We start from the raw sequence: 20,323 nt of genomic DNA, 5'->3' as shown, positions 1-20,323 counted from the left end.
TGTATGTTCGGGTATAGGTGTGATAGGATGTAAGGCACCCACAAGTAGCAAGCTCCTGCATCTGCGAGTTCCACAGCTGATGGGACTGCCAGCCATGGCAGGACCCCATTTGTTGATATGGCTGCAAGTCCCATCAGCTGTGGGACTCCCAGCTATGGCAGCTAATGGTGCACCCTGCAGCTGGGAGCCCCATTAACTGACAGGGCTCCCAGCTGTGGGGGCATAGCTATTCTGTGCATTCAAATTAAAGCTGGATAGAAACTAGCTATAAAGTTGTTACACATTTTTCAGCTCCAACTTTATAGCTGGGTGGACCTTTTTATGGAATGATTGTTACTTTGCACGTGTAGCTAGTCTAAAATAATTGCACAATTAACCACTTAATCGTGTAATATGTGTAACATGTAAAGGAGGCCTAATATGCTAGGGGCTTAGTGCTATATTATTCAGTTTAAGATCAGTTTATTGCTCCCAGGTGCTGTGTTTACACATGTACCCGGGACCGCAGCACATTGAGATTGCTTAGAGCAGCTCCAACCTGCGTCAATACGCTGCGGAGGGTCTGGCTGGGGCATGAAGGTGCTCCAGTATGGGAGCAGGTAGCAATCAAAGATCACCACTGGATGCAGGGAACTCTCTCTTTAATTTGTAGCAGATTTTTCTTTAATTCCCTACTGCGCATTTAATTACCTACTGCACATTTGTAGCAGATTTTTCTTTAATTCCCTACTGCAGCATGTCATTTTGTATACATTTTATAAGTTTTTAAGAAGCTTCAAACACACCATCTTTGTTATTGTAGCCATTTCTCTGTGTCTAATCATAAACAGTTAAGTATAAAGTTAATGTAATCTGGAATTCTTCTTAATATAGTTGCACCTATAATCAGAACTGGTCCTCAGACTGTTGTTGTGCTCATAAACACATCTGCTGTTCTGAAGTGTGATGCAGAAGGAGTACCAACCCCAAGAATTACATGGAGAAAGGATGGGGCTATTTTTTCTGGAAACAATGCCAGGTAACTTCTAATGGTCAGAAAAATGTTCTGCAGCAGCACTTTAACAACGGGTCTGTGATAGAAAATGTATATCTCTTGGATTTACTTAATGTGCATTATTTTTACTTTCACAAAAACAGGATTAATTTTTTGTCCCATACATCTCAACCTGCGAAGGCCCAAATGTAGGGTGCAGTGTTGCAGGGTGCTAAATAATAAAAAATTATTCATGCAGGAAACTTAAAAGACAGTGGGATTTATTCTTGTAGCGGAAAAACTCTTTCAACAAACTCAGTGCTGTTCTTTTTTGAAAATCATTAAAGTTTATGTTTCTAGTAAAGAACTTTGGGATTTAAAGGAAACGATTGCTTGGAATGTGACAGATACTGGAAAGTACTTATATTTCCTACTTGGTAAAACTTTCCAGACCTATTCCAGCTTCAGTGTTTATTGTAATTAATAGGAATCTTCATGTCAGTTTCAGAGGGCTTGGGATCTGGCACGTGGTGCAAAACTGACAAGCACTGACCAAATGCTTAATGTTTTAGTTATATTTAAAGGGCAACTAGGGAATGTTTATTGATTAATTACTCAGATTTTCTCAGTTTTAATGAGTAATCTGTAAGACTCACATCATGGATAACACTAGGCAACTACCATGCCCTCTCATTTGGAAGTCATTATAACAATCAGATTTCTTAATTGTTCTGGAAAGGGAATAGTAGACATGCTGGAACAGAGTGAAGGCAGAATAAGACTAATATCATTAAACAAGAATGTGTTTGGTCAAATAAAAGTGCTGCCTGTTTTGGCTATCCTTGTGCTTGCTGAGTTATCCTCCCATTTCCATTCTCCTGATGTAATAGCCCACAGTTCTGTTTGTGAAAAAATAAAATACAATCTATGGCTTTGTTTTAGATATACAGTGTTAGAGGATGGCTCTCTATCTATTCACTCTGCACACGTTACTGACATTGGACGATATCTGTGCATGGCAACCAATGCAGCTGGAACTGAACGCAAGAGAATTGATTTACAGGTCCACGGTAAATATTTCTTTTTATAGATAAACACAACTGTTCTATAAAATCTGGCATATAACTCCACCACATACTTGTTATTTGCTGTGTCTTGAAACCTGTCATTAATACTGGGTATGAGCTGCAGAAAGCAAATGTACCTTGCTTTCATATACTTCAGAGTTAGAATAAAGCAGTGTCCCTACTTGTAATAAAGAAAGGGACCAGAGAAATTCAGATCTGTGTGCTGTTTTGTTTCCAAAATAAAAGATTATTCAGATCCAGCGTTTTGCTTCAGGCCCATCTCTAATTGTTTTATAATAGCCGTAGAAATTTAGGGTTCTGTGAAATCTATGGGAGTAGAAAAAATAAAGTTTTTCTTTTAACTGGAGTGTGCACTTCAACAAGACAAGCTAAGGACTGAGGCAGATTCCCTACTAAGTTTTTTGGCAAGTCTATGAATGCCAAGTTATTTGTGCTAGAAAAAGGGGACAGTTCTAAGTAGTTCAACTGCATACATAACTTGGGCCTTATGTGTTATTCTTTAGTTCCTCCATCTATTGCTCCTGGACCCACCAACATTACAGTTACTGTTAATGTTCAAACCACTCTACCTTGTGAGACCACTGGAATTCCCAGGCCTGTGATCAGCTGGAAGAAGAATGGGCATCTCCTTAATGTTGATCAAAATCAGAATACATACAGGTGAGTAATATCCCAAGCTTAGATTTGAGCTACATTAGTCCCTGGTGTAAGACTTTTCAGCAACTAACCTGGCTTAATTTGAACTTTAGATTCATAGACACTAGGGCTGGAAGGGACCTTGGAAGATCATAGAGTCCAGCCCACTGCCCCAGGGGCAGGAAGTCAGCTGGGGTCATAGGATCCCAGCAAGATAAGCATCCAAATGTCTCTTGAAGGCATTCGAAGTGGGTGCTTGAACCACCTCCGACGGCAGTCTATTCCAAACCTTGAGGACTCGGGCGGTAACGAAGCTCTTCCTGATGTCCAGCCTGAAACAGTCATGGAGGAGTTTGTGACCGTTTGACCTTGTCCTCCGTGGGGCGCTCTGGTGAACAAATGTTCCCCCAGATCCTGGTGAACACCCCTGATAAACTTACAGGTGGCCATCAGATCACCCCTGAGCCTGCGCTTTTACAGGCTGAAAAGTTCCATGGCTCTCGGCCTCTCTTCACAAGGTCTGTTTTCCTGATCTCTGATCATGCGCATGGCTCTCCTCTGTACTCTCTCAAGCTTCTCCACATCCTTTTTGAATTGTGGAGCCCAAAACAGGACACAGTACCCCAGCTGCGGCTTCACCAAGGACAATGACGTCCTGGGATTTTGCTTGAGAAGCATCTATGGATGCAAGCCAGCATTTTGCTCGCTTTACTAGCTGCAGCATCACATTGAAGGCTCATGTTCATCTTGTGGTCAGTCACGACCCCCAAGTCCCTTTCATCCGTAGTGCTAGCCAGCATAGCACTGCCGAGCCTATAAGCATGCTGCAGGTTTTTCTTCCCAAGGTGGAGAACCTTGCATTTTTCGGTGTTAAACACCATCAGGTTCTCATCTGCCCATTTCCTGAGCCTGTCAAGGTCTGCCTGGATCGCCCTCCTATCCTCAGGTGTGGATGCTTTACCCCAGAGTTTGGTGTCGTCAGCAAGTCCGCTTCTGACACCAATGTCTACATCATTAACGAAGATGCTAAATAGTATAGGCCTTAAGACAGAGCCTTGAGGGACCACACTGGTCACAGTGATTCAAATTAACAGAGTCAGCTGTATAGTAGTTAGTGGTACTACTGAATAAACACATTTAAATAAGACAGGTTTATGATCAAGGTGATTATCCAAACTGATTTTTTGAGCCTTCAGGGTTGCCTGCAGTCTGGTTATTGCTAGACAGGAGTACAGGTTCTGATCTCTTATACTTCAGCAATTTGTGTCTGTTTCTGTTTAGGTTTTTTTTTGTGTAGGGGTGTGTGTGTTAATCTTCTAAAGGTATATCTGTTCTTAGTTGGTGGAAAGGCTAGAAGAACCAGTAACAGAGACCTACATGCATGTGTGTGTGTGTGTGTGTGTGTGTGTGTGTGTGCGCACGCGCACGTACACAAACACACAAATGTACCACTCCCAGTTACTCCAGGGCCATGTCTACATGAGATGCTGCCTGCAAGTAGCTTGTTACTATTGTGCAGTAACATTGGATGGCATGAAGCATGATGCGACATTACTGCACAGTAATAATGAGCTATTGCACAGTCAGTGTCACCTAAAAGCTGTTAGGGCGTGCCATAACTGTGGTTATTGCGCAGTCATTTAGTACTTGTGTATGCAATCACTGTATGACTGTGCAGTAACAACTGTGCAGTCAGTGTCTCGTGTAGACATGGCCCAGTAGACTAATACACCCATGGAGGCATTTAGGGCATTTGTAAAGATGCTTGCACTGCATTGAAGGTGTTTTAGGTCAAAAGTACACTGCTGCCATTTTCTCAGTGCTGATGCGCATTTTGCCATTTATACAAATACATGCGACACAGCGCTGGGTGCATCAGCTCATGTGGAGAGCAGACTTGATTAATAGAGTCTGCTGTAATGCACTGGAGATCTGATGCATCGGGAGCAGATACATGTATGTGTATAAATGCCCTTAGATTTTGCCACATTGAGGAGCAGATTTTAACTGAAATAGCAATAACACATTTTCAATTTGCAGCTGTTAGACCAAATTAGCCACTCCTACAACAATGGCTACAAGTGAGGAAAAATGACATGAAGTGATCAAAGTACGAGATAGTAAAAGCCTGGATGAGAGTTTTAGCTGGGTAGAAAAGACTGCATCTTAGAGGCACAATGTTATGTTGAATGAAATAGCAATATTAAGACAGCATGAATGCAAGACCCTGGAGAAAGTTCTCAGTCAAACATGATTCCTAGGTTACAGTTCTGAATTACATGGCAGGATGGTGTAATTGCCCATAGTAATTGAAAAGGAAGGGGGGAAGGAGTGGTCTTTTGGCGATGGGAAGTAAAATATTTTTTTAGTTATGGTGAGTTTGAGCTCACAGCTAACATCCAAGAAGATATACCAGAAAGACAGGCCAATATTTCAGTTTAGATAGAAGGAAACAGGCCTGGAGTGGATTTGAATCACTTTGGAGATAAAGTTCGAATATATGTTTATGGATGGTATTGTTCAGAAACAAGGTGTAGAAGAAGAAGAGGATGAAGGGCAGAGCACTGCAAAAGCCCAGGGGGAAAGGTGAGTTGAAATAAGGAGGATCTGCTGAAGGACATTGTGAAGGATCAGCTGAGAGACATAAAGAGAGTCAGAAGGATGAGACCTCAATAAAAATATTGTTGACTATATTAAAAGTGGTTGACATAGGTTAAGGAGGATATTGTGCAGCTTTTCTGACATGAGTGAGAATCATAAGATGGGTTATGGAACCTAAAATATTGCAGCTTTTTCTATAATCCAACAATGGTATTTAAATCTGGCCTCCTGTGCAAGTGGATTTAGGAACCTGAGTGCATGTATGTAAAAAGAGATGTCATAGGCTTGTAATGTCTTTTTCAGACTTTTGTCTTCGGGTTCCCTAGTTATCATTTCTCCCACTGTGGATGACACTGCAATCTATGAGTGTGCTGTATCAAATGAAGCAGGAGAGGATCAAAGAGCAGTTGATCTCATTGTACAAGGTAGAGTACACTTTGCTAAGTGAGCAAAGTGGCTTTAGTTTGATGCTTATATTATTAAAGCTTTACTCATAGTCAATAAAGAAAACAGTTGTACATAAACAAGTATATGAAATTAAAAGGTTTGCTTATCATAATTTTTCTTCTCTTGTTTTTAGTGCCCCCATCAATAGCAGATGAAGCTACAGATCTCCTAGTAACAAAACTATCACCTGCAGTCATTTCCTGCACGGCATCAGGTGTTCCTGCTCCCTCAGTTCACTGGACCAAAAATGGGATAAGACTTCTTCCCAGAGGAGATGGTTACAGAATTCTGTCTTCAGGTGCTGTGCATGATTCAAGTCTCTATATAGCAAGTCATAGAATGTGGTGCATTATAGGAGTAGTAATTAAAATACTGATCATGAAGTTTTTGGAAAAAAATGTAAGCGTCTTAAAGTGCATTCAGATTTCTTTTTTCTTCTCTTTCAGTGTAAGACACTAGAATATACTGCAATAAAGTACAGTAAACTCTTTTATTTAATTTATCCCTAGGGGCTATTGAAATGGCTGCTGCTCAGCTAAACCATGCAGGAAGGTACACCTGTGTAGCCCGGAATGCTGCTGGTTCTGCACACCGACATGTTACTCTTCACGTCCACGGTGAGGTGGGATCTTAACCAGAAAAAACATTTGTAAGCAGGGATAGGTGGTAACAATGAGAATAACAATGAAGCCAGATTGTGCCATCATGTTCACCAGTATCTTAGCTATGCGGGTAATATCATGGACACGCAATAAAAGCAGTCCCGCTGAGCTCTTTGTAAGGATGGCAGAAGCCAGCTATACTTAGCTAATATGCTGTCCTCTTCAGGGTATGTCAATTGTCAAACAAATGTAGATATTTCTAACCAACTACTTTCTGTGCATCATTCCATTTCATAGAGCCACCAACTATTCAAACCCAGCCAGAAACACTAGATGTTATTCTGAACAACCCTGCTCTTTTACCATGTGAAGCAATAGGAACACCACGTCCTATCATAACATGGCAAAAGGAAGGCATCAATATAATCACAACAGGTATCTTAAAATGGCATTCCATTCTGCTGTACAATTTATGCTTATTTTCCTCATTCCTTAGTGTTAAAATTTAGATTTAATGGCTTTATTTGTAAAAATGTTTTCTATCTTTTGTATATGTGTTTTAGGCAATAGTTATACCATCCTTCCTAGTGGTAGCTTACAGATTGCCAGAGCAGTTATTGGGGATGCTGGCACTTATATGTGTGTTGCTCAGAATTCAGCTGGTACTGCCCTAGGAAAGATCAAACTAAAAGTTCAAGGTGAGTCATTGTCTTATCTTCATGTGTGTAGACCAGGGACATCAAACTCATCAGGCCATGGGCTTGATGAGTAGTGTGGGGCCAGTCTGTGGGCTGGATGGGTGGCTTGTGGCTTGTTCATTCATCAGATCGAACCCACATGCTGCATGCATTGCGCCTGGTCCCACACTGCACACAGCATACAAATCCCATCCAAGAACCACAGGCAGCACCATGGACCATACGATAGGGCTCTATAAGCTAGATCTGGGTTGTGGGTTATATTTTTGACACTTCTGATGTAGACTAAGTAATGTCCATGGACCAAATGCATACCTTTCTCACCTGCTTCTGAACAGAACCTTGGAGCCTTGAGTCCCAGACCTTGGCTCTGTCCACTAGGCTGTAAGACAGAAATACTTTTGAATTATTTTGGCTAGGAAATAAGTGTGTTGTATATTCTCTAAATTGTTTTTAATTCTCTTTTAGTTCCTCCTGTTATCAAGTCTCATCCTAAGGAATACATAATTACTGTGGATAAATCTGCCACTTTGCAGTGTGAAGCTGATGGCTACCCAGTGCCTGAGATCACATGGCACAAAGATGGAGAGCAAATTCCAGAGTCCATCAGGCAACGAATTCTTAGCACTGGGGCTTTACAGATTGCCTTTGTGCAGCCTGATGACACTGGACGATACACATGTATGGCAGCAAACATGGCAGGATCAAGCAGTTCTAGCATGGAACTCATTGTGTATAGTAAGTGAACATAAGAAGTGCTATACTGGGTCAGACCAATGGCCCATCTCTAGCCCAGTATCCTGTCTCTGACAGCAGAAGAGTGAATGCTATACAGAGAGAGCATCGAGTCAGATAACTCCAGAGTGATCTATTCCCTATTCAGTACCCTCCTTGGAATCCACCATTTATTGGGTTATAGATGCCAGATGAAACATCTCTGACTATCCTGTTCAATAGCCATTAATGGATCAATCAGTCTATCATCCATTAATTTATCCAGCCTCTTTTTGAATCCGCCTCTGTTATCTGCTTCTACCACCTCCTGTAGCAATGAATGCCATAAGTTAAGTACACGTTACATAAAAACATAGTTAGCGTTAAACCTATTAGTTGTTATTGCCAGCGGCTCAGCTAAAAGTTGCCTCCTCAGCTGCTAGCAAACCTGTTAACTACTAATTTCAGTGACTGATTTGTATAATGTCATGATGATGTTCTCCATTTTGTTTTCAGTTCCCTTCTTAATACGGCCTGATATTTTACTGGTTCTTTTGGTTGCCACTGCACACTGTGCTGACATTTACTATCTACCGTGACTTGAAGGTCTCTTCCCTGAGTCGTAACAGCTAGTTCAGAAACCAGCATTGCGTACATATAATTGAGGTTGTCTTTCCCCAAGTGCATTACCTTGTAGTTGTTGACATTGAAGTTCATCTGCCATTTTTTGGCCCATTCACTTACCTTGGTGAAATCTTTCTGCAGCTGCTCTCCATCTGCTTGGGACTTGACTACCCAGAATAATTTGATGTAATATGCAGACTTGGAGATTTCATTGTGCACCCCTGTTTCCAGGTCCTAGATGAAACTTTTGAATAAAATAGGGCCCAGCACAGATCCTTGTGGAACCCCATTTTTGACCTCCCTCAATCCTGAAAAGTGACTATTTATCCCTATCCTTTGCTTCCTATTTTTTAACCAGCTTTCAGTCTGCAAAAGAACCTTTCCTCCAACCCTGTGGTAACACAGTTCCTTTTTAAAGCCTTTGGTGAGGAAACTTGTAAAATGCTTTTTAGAAAAACCAGATATATTAAGTCAACTGGATACCCCTTGTCCAGGTGGTTGTTGACACCCTCTAAGAACTCCAGCAGATTGTGAAGACAAGATTTTCCTTCACAAAATCCATATTGACTCTTCCCCAGCAGATCGTATTTGTCCAGGTGACTGATTATTTTATTCTTTATTATAGTTGGTAGAAACTTGTCAGGGATGGAAGTGAGACTCACTGGTCTTTAGTTCCCGGGATTGCCTCTGGAGCCCTTTTTTGAAGATGGGTGTCATTTTAGCAACCTATCACAGAGACCATTTGTAATGATAGGTTACATATTATTGTCAGTAATTCTGCAGTTTCACATTTAAGTTTCTTTAGAGCTCTTGAGTGAGTGCTACCTGGTCCCAGTGACTTTTAGTATTACATTTATCAAATTGTTCTGAAAATTCCTCTGTTGTTACTTCAGTACGGTTCAACTGTTCAGGCCCATCTACTAGAAAGACTGATCTGGTGTGGGAATTTTCCCAGAATCTTCCACAATAAACACCGATGCAAGTAATTCAATTAGTTTTTCTGCTATAGTCTTATTATATCTGAGTGCGCTTTTTAAACGCTGGTCACCTAATGGTCCCACTGATTTTCTAGATGGCTTCCTGCTTCTGATATATTTTTAAAAAGTTTTTATGATTAAGTTCAGCAACTTTTACTAGAAACTCCTCAAATTCTATTTTGGCCTGCTTGATTTCACGTGTACATATGACCTCTCAGTTTGTGAGCTTTTTTGTTTTTCTCATTTGGTCATGCCTTCCATTTTTTAAAGGATGCCTTTTTGCCTTGACTTCCTTAACGCTGCTACTGAACCATTCAGGGTTTTTATTGGACCCTTTGGTACCTTTTTTGATTCATGGTATACACTTTTCTTGAGCTTCTAATATGGTATTATTAAAAAGTCTTCACAATCTGCTGGAGTTCTTAAAGGGTGTCTAAGGTTCCAGAAACTTGGAGATTTCACTGTGCACCCCTGTTTCCAGGTCAGTGATGTAACTGTTGAACAAAATAAAGCCCAGCACAGATCCTTGTGGAAGCCCACTTCTAACCTCCCTCATTCCTGAAAAGTGACTATTTATTCCTACCCTTTGCTTCCTAGGTTTTAACCAGCTTTCAGTCCACAAAAGGAAAAGATCCCTGTAGGCTTTTTACATTTTTGACTGCTCCTTTAAGATTATGTCTAACTAACTCTCATTCTCATTCTTTTGCAATTTCTTTTCCTAAAGGTGTATATTAGCTTCATAGAATTTTTTGGCTTCTTTCCCCATGCTTGAATATTGAATGTGATTATGTTATGGTCACTTTTAAGAATAGCTGACCACAGATACCTTTTGAACCAGGTCCTATATGTTATTCAGGATTAGGTCTAGAATTGCCTCTAAAGTGGGATTAGAAAGGAATGGTCCTCTGGTTTGGGACTGGGTTTAGGATATGTCACTGTATTTGTCTCTAATGGGAGCGCCATACCTTTCTCTGAAGTATTTGATAGTGGTCACTGTTGGAGACAAGATACCAGATTAAATGACTAATCCAATCTGGTATATCATTTCCTGTATTCCTACATCAGTGTCAGGAGTAATGGAAGAATGACAAATACAGAGAATAATTAAATTTATTTTGTCTCCTTATAGTACCACCTAAGATTCGCAGTACAGAGGCACACTACACAGCCACTGAGAATTTTCAAGCTGTTCTTTCATGTGTGGCTGATGGTATTCCAACACCAGAAATAAAGTGGAAGAAAGACAATATAACTTTAATGGACAGAGTAGGAAAACACAGGACTGTCCCATATGGAGATCTGATTTTGGACAATGTTGTTGTAAGTGTTCTGCATTTGAGCATCCTTATACATGTTGTCTATTCTTTCATGTAACAATTGGAACAGAACAAAAGGATGTAATTCTATATATCTGTAATGTCTGGAGAGAGATTGAGGAATAAGTCAATAGAGGAGAACCGTGGGAGAGTCTATATTATCTTGTGAGTTAGTCCTCAAGGGTCATGTTGAGCTACAGTGGTAGGTGTATTCACAGAAAATATGCTCTAAAATTATTGACTTGGGATATATATGATGGATTCACAGAAGATCGCAGTGTCCAAGATTATTGATTTATCACCAGAGGAAACTCACTATAATAAACTACATTTAAAATATGTTCTAGTGTTCCATTATGTAAGTATTTTGAAAGACATTATGGAGCATAGGTTTTTTTTTGATAACTAGGTAGTCATTCCCTTTCCTCCTAGTTTGGCTCATTATTTTTTTAACAGTTTTAGTAATATAGACTGTGCTGAAATAACAGTAAACTAAATTCTAAAATTGAATACCATATTTAAAGTTGGTTTAGTCTGCTCTGTTCATTGTTCCTGAAACAATTGTTAATCTAATCTGCTAACCTGCATTTACGGATGCATTGCCCACCACAATTCATCACCATTCTTTGCCTGCTCCATGATGTATGTGAAGAGTGGTTTCTCAGTAATGGATCTATCACAGATCCCTTTGATGTTAAGATGGGAGTTAAGCAAGGCTGCATCATCACTCCAGTACTCTTCTCAATATTCCTAACTGTGATGCTACATCTGACCACCAACAAGCTTCCAGTTGGAATGGAGCTAAACTACCAATTGTTTGGTAAATTGCTTAATCTCAGCTGACTGCGAGCCAAAACCAAGACCACTCTAACCTCAATCATTGAGCTCCAGTATGCTGATAGTGCTGTAGTCTGTGCTTACTCAGAAGCAGACCTTCAAGCAATTGTTGGCATCTTTACTGAGAAAATGGGACTGACGCTTAGCATTCAGAAGACTAAAGTCCTCTATCAACAAGCTCCTAATGGGTAGTCCACAGATCCAGCAATTTCAGATTCACTATGAGACTCTGGAAAATGTTGAGTATTTCCTATACCTCGGACGCTACCTCTTGCAAAAGGCTGACAGCAACAATGAAATCCAACATCACCTTAAATGTGAAAGTGCAACTTTCAGGCACCTGATGAAATGGGTGTTTGAAGATTGTGACATCAGATCCAAAACCAAACTCATGGTTTATCAAGCAATTGTGATCCCCACCTTACTGTACAGAGCTAGGATGTGAACAATGTACAGGAGATGCCTCAAGTCATTGAAGAAGTACCATCAATGCTGCCTGTGGAAGAGCCTTTGAATCCAGTGGGAAGATAGATGCACCAACATTAGTGTCCTCGCACAATCAAACACCATGAGCATTGATGTGATGAACATTCAACATCAACTTTGCTGGGCCAGCCAAGTCATCCAGATGTCTAACTCCAGACTCCCAAAGCAAGTTTTAGTTTTCCTGATCAGTCAAGGTATAAGCTCAAGAGAAGGGCAGAGAATGCACCTCAAGGACACTCTCATGCCCAACTTGAAAAAATGCAATATCAAAATCAACTCGTGGGGACTATTGCCCAGGACAGCCCCAAATGGAGGAAGAGTCTGCTGCAAGAATCTCAGTACTTTGAAACTTTATGATGACAACAGGAGATGGAAAAAGCAGGAGCTGCAGAAACACTGTTGCAGACTGAATCAAGAATCCAGAGCCACCCACCCCACATGGAAACACGTGTCCAAGCTGCAGCAGAGGCTGTTGATCCCGAATCAGCCTTGTCAGCCATATACGGATGCACAAATAGGACAATCATGGAAGACAATCATCCTCGACTATGAGGGAGGGATTGCGAAAGAAGAAGAAGGAGTCGTCTACTTGGTGGGCACATCTACATATGCATTAATGCATTTTTCCTAATGCACATTAAATTTAATACCTCCAATATGTGGTATTAAATAAATGTGCATTAGGCTGTGCTAATGCGCAGTTGTGCAAACACATGCTTTTTTAGTGAATCTTAACATGCAGGAACCTATTTTACTGTGCATTAGCACATTAGCATGGCTTTTTATGTACCACTTTAATGGGCAGTAGAAAAGGTTACTAGGCATTAATGTGCACATGTAGATGTACCCAGTTTGTCATTCCTGTAATCATTGCTCATCTCATCTGCTAAACTGAATTTACCTTCTCCTCTTTCCTCCTAGAATTCTTTTCTGTGGTATGTGACTTCCTTAGTTTTTATTCAGTTGGAAGGATATAGACAACTCACCTTACTGTTACAATAAATATTTTAATGCTATGTAGTGTATCCAGTAGGTTTGTAATGTGAAGTTAAGCTACATCACTTAGGGCACTTACAGATGTGCAACCCCCCACTTTAACTCATGACACTTCACATAAAGTGCCATGAGTTAGAGGGACCTCCCCCAACCCAACAGACATTCACCTGTTATGTCGGAGGGGGCGGGGCGGGGGCCGAGCCTGCCTGCAGGAGCCCAAGCCCTGCCCTTCCCACTCCCAGCTTCAGTGCTATCTGCAGGAAGGGAGAGGGGAGGAGGAGTGAACTGCAGATTGGGGTTTGCCTGGCATGAGGGGAGGCCTGAGGGGACCCACAAGGTTGGGGGGCTCCAATCCATCCCCCTGCTCCAGCTCAGGCCAGGCAAACCCTACCCTACAGCTCACTCCTCCTCCTACCCCCTCCCTTCCTGCAGAAGTTCCCTAAAGCACTCCACTTTGGTGCCTTCATTTGATTCTTCATTTGATGAGGTTTAATTTGTAGTGCTGTCATCTACTTTAAAAGCACTCTGCAGCTGTGCACATTTCATGGTATGGCTTTAGAGTGCTTTCAGGGAGCTGATCACACTACAAGTATAACTTCTGTGTTATTGTCATCTCTATGCAGTAGTCTTAAGTAACCACTTGGTTTACAAAAATATTTCTTACATTCAAGTTTGTCACTCAATGTAAGCTTACACTGACTATAATTTCTGATATAAAACTTTATATTAGCAGTGGTACCAGAATCAAAACCGTTACTGAAGTGGTTAGAAAAAATAATAATAGCCTTCTACTCCCCTAAACTTTCAGCTGTTTCAGTCACCAAACATTTTCCTAAGGATTAGGAAGTGTTTGTATATTTCTTTCATTTATATTTTCCATAAAGAACTGGAATGACTAGCATACTGTGTTCTGCCAGTACTCTTAGCAAGACCAGAGGCAGAAGCTGAAGCATGGGAAAGCTTTCACTAGATCCAGACTTAGCAGAAACTAAATGTTTGGATAATTCAGAGACCAATAGGCATTCCAACTAAACACACTTCCAAAACTTTTGAGATCCCCCATCATTTCACTTGATGATATTGGATACGGACACATGTACACTGAAAGCAGTTTCTAAAGGGGAATGTTTCAAAAGGGCATCAGTAGTTATATTCTAATTGTTGTGTGTGGACAATCCAAATGTAGCAAAACTGCTCCAATTTTAACACTGGATGAAGCATGTACTTGGATGAAGCGTGTGTCCATACTCAAAATTTAATGCCCGTCATAGCTTGAACTTCCATTTTTTTTCCTTTCAGCCTGAAGATTCTGGTAGTTACACCTGTGTTGCAAGTAATGCTGCTGGTGAAGATGCACACACTGTTAAACTGATGGTTCATGTACTCCCAGCTTTCACTGAACTACCTGGAGACATAGCTTTAAATAAAGGAGAACTCCTGAGATTAACATGCAAAGCAACTGGGACACCTATACCTATAATAACTTGGACTTTTAATAACAATATTATACCCGGTGGGTAGTATCGATATGTATGTCACTGTAACATGCCTAAGCCACTAACATAGTCATTGGAAAAAATGGATAGAGTGGGGCAATGCAGCGGGGAGTGAAGTTTCTGCACCACTGGTGACAAGGGCCCAGGGCCCCCTTCCTTCCATACAAGCAGCCACCTTGCCACATACCTGTGGAGGGTTGAATAATGGATGACCTGTGGCATGGTAGTTAGAGTACTATTCTGGGTGAGGAGGGCCTAGAATCCAGGTTCTCAGGCTTTGCAGGGGAATTTCCTAACCACTCCTCTATTTAGCGGAAAAAAATGGGAGGACTCCTTCATTCACATTTTGTTGTACAGTCAGGATATCTAGGGTTTCTGTACACATACAGAGAGTCTGGTCTGATGCACTGGAAATCCAGCACATCAGAGAAATAACATGCCTGGTGCTGAGCCGCATGCAGGCGCATAAACGTCAAGGTGCATATCAGCACTGAGAAAATGGCAGCGGTATGCTTTGAATGAAAACACATCAAAGGTGTTTTAGTTTCAAAGTTCACTGCTGCCATTTTCTCAGCCCTGATGCACATTTTGCCATTTATACACCTGTATGCGATGTAGCGCCGGGCACTTTTAATTAACATAGATTGCTAATTAAAAGCGCCTGGCACTGCATTTCATCCATGTGTAAAAATGCCTGTATGTAGTTATTAGCATGTGCAGAACTATTCATCCAGTAATAATATTTCTCTGGCATATAAGTGCAAAAAATGTCCAGTAGATGACCAGGAAAAATAGAATGCCACAGACAGACGAGCAAATATAGACACTGGACAAATAGGAAGGGAAAATAATGCCACCTCAAGTGTCTCTTGGGAGTTAGTCCAATACAGTAGCAAGTTCTTTGTAGCTGCGTGATGTCACTGAGCTTACTACAAACAGAGCTGTAAATCTAAAATTATTTTGTCTTTGTGTATCTTTTGTTAAAATGTTTGTAAGAAGCCCTCAGATAATATTGGGTATTTCTTCCTCATCCAGCACTGTATGACACTATGAATGGTCACAGTGAACTTGTCATTGAAAGAGTATCTAAAGAGGACTCTGGCACCTATGTGTGTATAGCAGAAAACACAGTTGGTTCAGTCAAAGCTATTGGATTTGTGTATGTCAAAGGTATGTATAAAAAATCCTTTATCAGTGCTACTTTCACGCTGTCCTGATCTATGGCAGATAAAAAGAAACAGGTGGATGCACTGACATCAGACTTCATGAAAACAAGGAATGATTATTCTATATTAGTAACTTCATTTTGTTTTGACTCTGCCATTTATGCACCATTGTGTTCTGTCTTGCTTTTTAGAGCCTCCAGTGTTCAAAGGGGATTATCATTCTAGCCGAATTGAGCCCTTGGGTGGCAATGCTATACTGAACTGTGAGGTACTAGGAGATCCACCTGTTACTATCCAGTGGAGAAAAAGAGGAGTAGGCATTCAGATTAGTGACAGGATCCGACAACTCAGCAATGGTTCTCTTGCCATCTATGGCACTGTGGTGAGTCGCTAGCCATATTAAAGTGAATATGTACACTTTGTTTAGTTATTGTTCACAAATAAATGTATTGAAGAGTGTATGAATTGGAAATATTGAGCATATTAATATAAATTTAGCTTTACTTGAAAGATTCTACAATTACTCTAAAATTACTTTTTATAAAAGTTTTTAATACAGTCCAAAATAGTCTGCTCAAATTTTTGTGACTTCATTAACAAAGGGAGATGCATTGCATCCTCTTAAACATCCGCAGCTGAATTATCAGAGCGACTCAACCCAGCCTCTAAATTCTGGCAGGTGGAATCTGAGTGTGGCATTCTGGCCCTTTTTCAATAAATGGGAGTTTTGCTATCGGTCTTAAAGGAGCCAGGATTTTGCTCAGTTAGTTCAGTTACAAGTGCATCTGAATCTTACATTTGCAAGTACAAACCTATTAGCTCCCATGTTCCAAGTAATGGATGTTCAAACTACATGTTCATAAATTGCACATTGTATGTTTTTTGAAGCTGCAGTTGAAAACATGCTCTTCAAAATACTGGAGAAAGCTTCAACATTTATAGAATTAAATAGATGGAGAATTGTTATTTTTGGCTGCTGACAGACACTGAAAAAGCAAAGCAGTGCTTTACCAGAAGAAGACGTTAGTTTGACCCGACTCACCAGAGTCTGTCTAGATTATGCTCTTCAGCGGGGGGGTTTGGCACTTTTCTTTAATAGCTGATTCAATCAGCTATTGGATAAAAAGAACCAAAAATCCCCGCTGAAGTGCATGATCTTACAGACATTGTGCAAGCCAGGTCAAACTGACACAGTGCCTCTTCTGGGCCTGTGGTGCACTTGGTGCAGGGGTGTGCTGAGTTTAAAGTGCTGTTTTGTTTGTTTTGTTTTTTCATGTCTGTAGGCAACCATTGTTATTATTAATAATAAACATAATAATATGGAATAGATATATTAATGTTAAAAGAGGAATCTGTTACCATTATTTGATTTTTAATTTCTGGTTTTAGTAGTCTGTGATCCTTGTACATTTACATTTGCAATCAACTTTTTATACTTATGCATCTATTACTGTACTACCTTAAGATCAATTGAATGGCATGTTGTAATTCTGCAGATTCAGTGACATCAACTATCTTGTGAAATAGATTAACTTACTCACTGCACATTGATTATTTATACATTGATTTATTTATTGTTGTTTAGAATGAAGATGCTGGTGACTACAAATGTGTGGCTACAAATGATGCTGGTGTGGGGGAACGCAGTATGACATTAACACTTCAAAGTAAGACTTGGACTAACAAAATTAATACTGCTTTATTATGAAGCTATAATCTACCTTTGTATACATGTTTTCATTCAAGTTTTTCTGAGTAGACAGAGAGTGGAAGTTGGACACTTCAGCTCTTTTCTTGAAGATAGAATTGAAATGAATTCCTCTTGAAATAATAAAGAGTTTTAGAACTATTTTTTCATGAGTGTTAGAGTTTCAGAGTTTGATGCTAAGTGAAAATCTGGGTCTTTTACCTTGCCTCAGTTTTCTGTTATGGAGAATGGGAATAGTTTCAACCTTATACAGGTTTTTAGGAAATCAGTAAATGCTTGTAGTACTATAAAAATACTCTGTGGGTACATCTACATGTGAAATTAGTGTGCCTGATTAAACTCTGGCACAGTTTGCACCAGAGTTTATTAGTCCCAGGCGCAGTGCTTACATGTGCACAGGGGGCCTGTGGGGCCAGCCTGCCAGCCCAGACCTGCTCCACCCTGGCTAACCATGCTGGCCGGGGTGGGTGGGGGTGGAGGGTGGTAGGAGCGGGAGTGGGAGCACTGGTAGGCTGGCTACAGCATGAGGGCGCTCCAGCGTGGGGCTTAATACTGGTAGGCAGCCCCACACTGGAGCACCCTCATGCCCAGCCAGCCTGGTCACCATCTACATCTGCATCTTGGCACACTAAAGAACTCTGCCATAAATTAGTACTTATCTGGAATAGTACTAATCCTACAGCAGAATTAATTAGTTTACTGTGGCCTATTAATGCCACACATGTGGACAGAGGGACTTTACTGCAGAGCTAATTAGTCAACTTCACAATAAAGCACATGTTTCCTGTGTTTTGTTGGGGCTCAAGGTGCCACCATCACTACAAGTGCTGGATATGTTGGATCCAGCTTATTTCCTGCTTTTTTGAAACTCTCTTGCAGGTGAAAGGATGCCAGTGAAAGAAATTGAAATAAAAGAACCTTTGACCTCAGACTGTATTTCTTGTAAAACTATTAAGATAACCAATAATACACTATATATAATCAAATTAACAAAATAGGACTTCATGCCTTTGCTCAGATTAAACTTTTATTTGGTGCTCAGGACAGTGTAGTCATCTGCTTTGTAGCCATTTCACGCAGAAGCAGTCACGCTAAAAGACACTCTCTTTCTCTCTGTCTCTCTCTCTTAGGTCCTCCAGTTATTACAGTTGAGCCAGTGGACACAGTTATTGATGCTGGTACCACAGCAACGCTGAACTGCCAAGCAAATGGAGAACCTCCTCCAACCATTGAGTGGTCCCGTCAAGGTCATCCAATCCTCAGCGATGACAGAGTGACTGTACTGTCCAACGGCTCCTTGAGGATTGTTGCAGCACAGAAAGAGGATACCTCTAAATATGAATGCATAGCTAGGAATCTGATGGGATCGGTCCTTGTCAGAGTGCCATTCACTGTCCAAGGTAGGTGCACCCAAGTGCTGCATATTGAGTACAGAGCTATTAGATTCCAGACTTAGAACAGAATAATTATGAGTAAGAGTTAAGTTCCTTACATGTACATGTTGGCTTCACTGTAAATCTGGTTTGACACATTGGTATTTTTCTGATTCATATAATTTTGTTTAAACTGATAAACGTCATGGTCCCTGCTGTGTTCCATGATATAGAGGGCTAAAGATAGTGAAGTGAGAAAGTCCTGAACTAGAAGGCCAACAATAGTGGATAATCCATATTTTGAATTAATTTCTAATCTAAAATTCAGCATTTGTGATCCACATCTGAGCAATTGAAGTATTCTGTAACTTTTTATTATATTTCACAGCATTCTATCTGAAATTTCTGAATAACTGAAGGTAGCCTTTGAATTTGCAGGGTTAGTTATATTTTACATTTAGCAGCCTCAAGTCTTTTTTCATTAGATGTATTAATTTTTTTTTTCTAGAGATGAAGAATTAGATCTTATAACACAATTAAGGAAGGGTATAACCTGTAAATTATAAATACTCAGAAAAACATTTCTTTTCCTTGCAGTACATGGTGGATATTCAGACTGGCTTGAATGGCGACCATGTAGTGTAACTTGTGGGCAAGGTGTTCAGAAAAGGATCCGACAGTGTAATAATCCTCTACCTGCAAATGGTGGAAGGCCTTGTCAGGGTCCTGATACAGACATACGCAGCTGCCAGAACAAACCATGTCCAGGTAGAGTTCTTTAATGAATTGACAGTAGTATTTGTTATGAAGTCATTTAATTGGATTGTGTCATGATGCTTATGTTCCTGGTCATAGACCAGGACCAAATCTCAATGACCATGGTTGATCTGTTGCAGGGGTCTGGAATTTTTATTGCCATACTTATGGGTGAAAGGAAATGTTAATAAAATCTTTTAATATTTTTGATAAAATACTGTTTAATTTTTTGTGCTATTTAGTGGATGGAAACTGGTCAGAGTGGGGATCTTGGGAAGAGTGTTCTAAAACCTGTGGACAAGGTAACAGGACCAGAACCAGAACCTGTAGTAACCCACCAAGTCAACATGGAGGAAAGCCATGTGAAGGCAATGCTGTGGAATCAATCATGTGTAACGTTAGGCCCTGTCCAGGTAAGAAGAGAGTAGTTTAGAATCAGTTGAATATAGTAGTGGTATACTACTGGTAAGTTTTCATTGAACTATTTTCAACAATTTCCTTTTTCTCTAAAGCCCTTATTTTCTGCTCTTTCACTTTAGAAACCTTATGAGATTAAATATTACATCAAATATTACTAGTTAAATATTTCCTGTGGTGATTAAAACTGATGTTAGTGCACTGACAATTTGCACCCCAAATTTATGTTTTATTTTTTAAAAGTTGGGATAAGCATTCTTCACAAAACACTGTCAAAATATTTTCATGTGTTTATTTTTTTAATGAAACAATTCTGTTTGGAATTTAATCATTTTTTAAAGTATTTGCACCCATATAAATAAATAGGAGGCCTGCCTAGCTAGATAGCAGTCTCTTCAATGAGCTGAAGCTT

General features: G+C 40.2%; 1 protein-coding gene across 2 annotated transcripts in view; it reads left to right on the top strand.

Moving 5' to 3' along the window:
* Window positions 1-20,323, top strand: part of HMCN1 (hemicentin 1) — a 451,483-nt gene that overhangs the window by 367,387 nt on the left and 63,773 nt on the right. For both annotated transcript variants that reach the window (XM_019501224.1, XM_019501215.1), the window contains exons 73-89: window positions 874-1,018; window positions 1,916-2,043; window positions 2,565-2,721; window positions 5,602-5,723; window positions 5,879-6,043; window positions 6,255-6,362; window positions 6,645-6,782; window positions 6,911-7,045; window positions 7,514-7,783; window positions 10,490-10,680; window positions 14,295-14,508; window positions 15,527-15,661; window positions 15,849-16,039; window positions 17,243-17,324; window positions 18,496-18,765; window positions 19,336-19,506; window positions 19,737-19,907. In XM_019501224.1, coding sequence (XP_019356769.1) covers window positions 874-1,018; window positions 1,916-2,043; window positions 2,565-2,721; window positions 5,602-5,723; window positions 5,879-6,043; window positions 6,255-6,362; window positions 6,645-6,782; window positions 6,911-7,045; window positions 7,514-7,783; window positions 10,490-10,680; window positions 14,295-14,508; window positions 15,527-15,661; window positions 15,849-16,039; window positions 17,243-17,324; window positions 18,496-18,765; window positions 19,336-19,506; window positions 19,737-19,907 — 2,793 coding nt within the window. The remainder of the gene's footprint in view (window positions 1-873; window positions 1,019-1,915; window positions 2,044-2,564; window positions 2,722-5,601; window positions 5,724-5,878; window positions 6,044-6,254; window positions 6,363-6,644; window positions 6,783-6,910; window positions 7,046-7,513; window positions 7,784-10,489; window positions 10,681-14,294; window positions 14,509-15,526; window positions 15,662-15,848; window positions 16,040-17,242; window positions 17,325-18,495; window positions 18,766-19,335; window positions 19,507-19,736; window positions 19,908-20,323) is intronic.

The sequence above is a fragment of the Gavialis gangeticus genome, unplaced genomic scaffold, assembly GCF_001723915.1.
Source record: "Gavialis gangeticus isolate Ggan-Ray unplaced genomic scaffold, GavGan_comp1, whole genome shotgun sequence".
NCBI classification, from domain to species: domain Eukaryota; kingdom Metazoa; phylum Chordata; order Crocodylia; family Gavialidae; genus Gavialis; species Gavialis gangeticus.
This window is presented reverse-complemented; position numbering and strand designations above follow the sequence as displayed.